The following is a 5380-nucleotide window of genomic DNA, read 5'->3' as shown; positions in this document are numbered from 1 at the left end:
ATTATATTATATACATCTATATATATAATATATTTATATCACTACTCCAAGTATTGTGTGCTTTTGTTTGTTGTGGTCGTTCTATGTATGTATTATTAAGTATGAGACTATTAGTCATGCCCACATGTTGCTTGACAACGAAACGTTTGTAGAAAAAAAATAGGAATCGATAGAATTTCATGAAAATTTAATAATAGTCCAATGAGATTCAGTATTTCTTTTTCAGGATGCCTATGATTCGTAGGCATTTAGTTGGGCTCATAGAATTTACGATGATCAGTCAAAACAATCTATTTAGATTATCAAAATGTTTAGAAATCCAGTGTCTAGTTTTGATTTTCAGAAGGCTATGAATCCAGGCCAAAATGATATAAATAATGCCTACGATTCGAATGCATGTTGCTTGGGAGTTGGGACTTGCGAGTCTGCGAATGGTGATAAATATATCACTGAGAGTCAGTCAGTCAGGTATGGCGGGTATTTATTCTGATTCAGCATTGGCTGATTGGCATCACCTATTTTCAATCATTTAAAAAAAAAACAAAAGAGTGATATCTATTTTTATTAATACATCTACTCTTTGTGTGTTTATAAAAAAACATTTGTTTTAATAAACATGTCGCAAGCGACAGAGGGAACTGAAAGCGTTAAATGCACAAATGAAGCAGTAATAACTAGGATGGGAAATTTTACAATTCTTGATCTGTACCCGTTTCTGTGCGTTAAAATGTGAATGAGAAACGTTTAACCTAATATGGCTTTTAGCGAGACTAGATCTGCAACGCATTAAAGTTGAGAAGGGGCTTTTTACTTCTCTCTACAAGGCTCTAGCTATGTATACGAAAATTGGGAGGAATGAAGTGGTATCACTGATTCATGGTATTGTCAGGGGTATGGCGGGTATTCACTATTCAGTGTTGGCGCCTATTTTTTTTTAAATTTATAGTTTATTTTTATGCAATCTTGGATCTATTTATATGTTGTAGAATGCAGAATGCCGAATGCAGATGTGAGTTCTGAGTTCTGAGTTTTGAGTTGACTTGTGAGTTGATACCTGCAACATGTCCCGCATATATATATATAGCACGATTTCTTTGCGTTAAACCACAATAATAAAATTCTGGAATCAAAATGTCGAGCTACACATTAACAATGAACAATAGACCAAACTCTAAGTCAAACTGTGGAGCGAAAAATATGTTTGCACGATTTGATGAAAGGTTTCCCATGCAGCTATTCGGACTGGTGCACGAGCAAGAGTTCCTCGACGTAGTTTCTCGTTTGAATTCTCAATTCAACGATTACAGAGCGGGCTGCATAGACTTCCAAAAAACTTCATACAAGGCGCTTATACCTTGCTTCATGTGCTGTATGGTTCCGATACTCTTCTCGAAGTTCGCAAAGCTCGAAGATATGTTCTACAATGATATAGAAATGTGTCAGGGATACCTCGACGAAGAAGCTAATCCTAAAAGCATGCCTCGTGGCGTACAGTGGATCTTTGCGGTGTCTCAACACCAAGTAATCACTGGCATGGGTAGTGGCACAAGAACGGAGACGTTACCAGTGCCTTCTTTGACGATACAATGGTCCTCATCCGCTGCTGCAGCTTCCACAGGCATGATACCATCTGGTAGCAAAAACTCAGCATTTAAAGAGCCCATAACCGAATACCCTCCACCCGCATACGCGCCTGAAAGAAAGCCTATAGCTACTCCGAAGAAATGAGTGAATGTTTACCGTTCAAAATAAAAGCGTAGACTCGAAGTGCGAACATAGACACTGACAAGAGTTCATCATGTTTACCGTCTGATGAATTACCACGCTTCATACAAACTATTTTAATTAGTCAACTAAAATGAGACAAGCACGCAGAATGTTGTGAAAATCCTTTAATTTTCGAATTACATGGAAAACTGGAAGCAAAGTCCTAGCGGTAAAAAGTTACAATTCAGCAGAGATAAATAAACAACAGTATATATGACTTTCATTCCAAAGCTATTCTTATTGCAACGCCATCGTTCTCAAGCTGAAGGACATAATGCCTAGTATTGAATGATTGTATGCAATATAAACTGATTTGCAGTATAAACTGAGATTGACAATCGGACATGACGCGGATGTAGACGATGTATCGGTATTCGAGTTTGCTCAAGAATGCAACGATATGATGTTGGGTAGGGCAATTATTATGCCACCCCATAGCCCCCCTTGCTGACCCTTTGAATTTTTTCCGCTGCAAGCAGAAAGCACAACTAGATATACGGCATAACCCCATTATAGCCGATGATAGAGCGGTACGTTTTTCTTGGGTATGCAATGAACTGCAAGCTCCCCATTATAGAAGTAGAGGCTCCTCTGTGAAGCGTGTGGTCCAATTTGCGATTTCACTATGTAGGCATCGTTTGTTTAGTCGAGTGAGCGACTTTAATTCGTGTTCGTCTCGCATTGCGCTTACGCTCGAACATTACCGCTCATGACCAAATGAGCACACCCGACAACGCGGCGGTAGCGATGAAACGATTAGAAAAATCCTGACAAACCGTAATTTTACTATATTTGTATACGGCACCAAAGCATGCTCCGTATTATCAGTAGGAAGCTATCTATTGTGCCTTTTTATTGACCAGGGCCTTCCGCGATGAATCTGAGCTATCTTTCGGCACAATTGACGCTGTTATTAATCCCGCTAACAGAACCAAATGCGTGCACAGAAGAATCCCGGAACTGCGGAGAGTAGAGCAAAACTTTAGTGCCGATGTGAGATATAATTGTGGCCTCGCAAAACCAAATATTTCTCACTGTAAACGCCCACATACCACACAAATCGAGTCTAGAAATGTTGGCGAGGAGATAGGATCTATCGAGTATCCGGCTAACAACAGTGGGCGCTTCCAAATTAACATATCGGCATAAGTATGCACATGCACATATCATACGATTACGCATATATGCATTCTTCCAACGGTTGCGAGGTAGTAAAGGAAGCAAACAACGCATAAAAGCGAATACAGACGATCAGATTGTAGCTCGAAACCTCGTGCCAGTATATGTCGGCAAGCGGAAACATACGCATTTGAAGAAGAAAAACGCTATAACCGACGACCGGATCTATCACATGGTCACTATAGCAACGCTGCATGTGCACTAACACAATCTATTGAGGCACAAGTGTGACGCAAACAACCAGAGGCTATGGCTACATTGAAAATAAGGAGTAGATATACAGTCACGAATACCAGTATTTACATGCACAATAGAAGTTGCGAATACACGGGTGTACATACCTAATTGAGGTCGATGGATAGGTGTTCCAGGCCCACTCAAAGCCGATGAGTACCAGGAACCGCACAGGAAGCGGCACAGTCGAAGACCACAGTAGGTAGGGTATAGTGTGATAGTACCAGACATAGAACTGGTAGTGCAGCGATCGGCTGAAGCACATGCCGGCGTAGTTACTTGAGAATAGAAGGAAGAGAATTTCATGGGAAGATGGTCGGTTAGCAGGACTGGGAGTTGCGGTCAAGACAGTCCAGAGACCGCCGTGGGGGCGGGTCCATACCACCAGCAGTAGCACCGTTAAAGATAAGATATGGAGAGCCAATAGGACGAGATGCAAGCGTTTGTCCAGGAAGGTCTCCTCGGCGAGAAAGCGCCAGTTGACTGTCCACTCGTAGGCGAAGACTCGACCCAGATTGAAGGCTCCTAGCATATACTCCTTGGGATAGGTCAGCAGGAAAGGCAGCGCCAAAATCACCTGAAGTAGTTCAAATAAGCCTTTAGACTAGAACTAGGTAGCTGACATCCTGGTATATATAATCTGTAGAGGTGCGTACAGTGACGATGCATCTAGCCCCATGAATATCGAAGTATATTATAACACAATATCATCCAATAAAATATTGGTTACAAGCTCAAGATGTACAAGGCCGGGAGAACGCATCGCTCAACAGACCTGAGGCAGAGCACAGAAGACTAGAAGCTTCGGAATGGTGTCTCGGAAGCCAAAACGTCGCCATAGTAACACGAGGAGGCCCGGAGCAAATAGAAGCACATTCATTTTAATGGACACTGTATGTAGGGAACAATCAAGTCTCAGTATAAATGCCATAAAATCAGTCAGATTTTATCTGATGTTTTCAGGTCTTTTTACAAAAGAAAGCAGACAGCACTGTCATTGATCTCAGTAGGCACCCCGAAAAACATAAAAGCATGCATGGGAGAGCACCATAGCGATTAGAACCTATGAATAAAGACTAAGAATATGTTACCATATATACATAAATATATTTATGGAACACACCTGCCAGGCTGTAAACAAAGCAACCCAAGTCCCAGTAGTCGTACAAGAACAACAGGAAGGAACCGTAGGCAAATAACATCGCAACCGGGTCATTAAACAGGCGCAGGACGAATATTGAGTGTATCCGGTAGGAGGCGAAGCTCATTATCACAAGCACACCAGGAGGTACACGTTTGGTACGGATGTATATGGCCAGCACGAGTGATAGTAAAACTACATACAGTCCAGCGAATATGTACTGGGCTGTACGTATATCTTCACCCAGGTTGGTTAGGTGTCTTAGAGCGTAAAATATGTACACGAACCCAGCGGGATACACTAGAGGCCCGGTATTGCCGTACAATTTCGAATAGTCGTACTCTCCATTCTCTACACCTTCAACCTCCTGCATATAGGCCACCCAATCGATTTCTGTATCTGGATATTGAAGTAGCGATAGATTGAGATGTGAGGCTTCGAATATGATAAGACACATTCTTGCAAACACGTTCAGCTGCCATTGCAAAACCGTTCATCGAATAGACCACCACAGTGTTATTTCCATCGAACATAGTAAATGATTAAAATATAATATTCCGCTGGAGCCAGTGTCAAATTATATACACTGTACATGGATTCGATACTATGAGCACATCGACAGATTTGGGATACACATCATCAGCGAATACGCATGAAGGAATATCCTTCGTATACTTTTAACATACACTTTCGCAGCTCGATGATAGCCATATTGAGAGGGATCTCGGCCACGACTATGAGTATCGCCACATACGCAGTATACTGCGCTAGGATTACGTGTTATGAGATAAAATGATAAGTATTTAGGTAACATTTGTAATAAATACACAGCGAATACACGCAGTCGATATATGTTATACCTATATAGATATATACGTATTTGCATAAACACATACACAAAGAAACACAAACACACACACATATATATATATATATATTTATATACATATATATATATATATATATATATATATGTATATATATCACACACAAACACACACATATATAAATATATATATATTATATATTATATATATATACAAATATACACACATATAT

General features: G+C 40.5%; 2 protein-coding genes across 2 annotated transcripts in view; one reads left to right on the top strand and one right to left on the bottom strand.

Moving 5' to 3' along the window:
• The first annotated feature begins 989 nt into the window (after nt 1-989).
• SARC_08649 (hypothetical protein) lies at nt 990-1990 on the top strand. The gene has a single exon (XM_014297369.1). The coding sequence runs from the start codon at nt 1132-1134 to the stop codon at nt 1726-1728; it is 597 nt and encodes a 198-aa protein (XP_014152844.1). The 5' UTR covers nt 990-1131; the 3' UTR covers nt 1729-1990.
• Nucleotides 1991-2414: 424 nt separating this feature from the next.
• The window catches only part of SARC_08648 (hypothetical protein), a gene marked incomplete at its 5' end in the record, with an annotated part of 16582 nt that continues 13616 nt past the window's right edge, over nt 2415-5380 (bottom strand). Inside the window, 5 exons of the mRNA XM_014297368.1 lie at nt 2415-2727; nt 3288-3757; nt 3956-4071; nt 4304-4720; nt 5008-5088. Of these exons, the coding sequence (XP_014152843.1) occupies nt 2607-2727; nt 3288-3757; nt 3956-4071; nt 4304-4720; nt 5008-5088 (1205 nt within the window). The 3' untranslated portion in view covers nt 2415-2606. The remainder of the gene's footprint in view (nt 2728-3287; nt 3758-3955; nt 4072-4303; nt 4721-5007; nt 5089-5380) is intronic.

This window comes from Sphaeroforma arctica (assembly GCF_001186125.1).
Source record: "Sphaeroforma arctica JP610 unplaced genomic scaffold supercont1.797, whole genome shotgun sequence".
In the NCBI taxonomy this organism is placed as follows: domain Eukaryota; class Ichthyosporea; order Ichthyophonida; genus Sphaeroforma; species Sphaeroforma arctica.
This window is presented reverse-complemented; position numbering and strand designations above follow the sequence as displayed.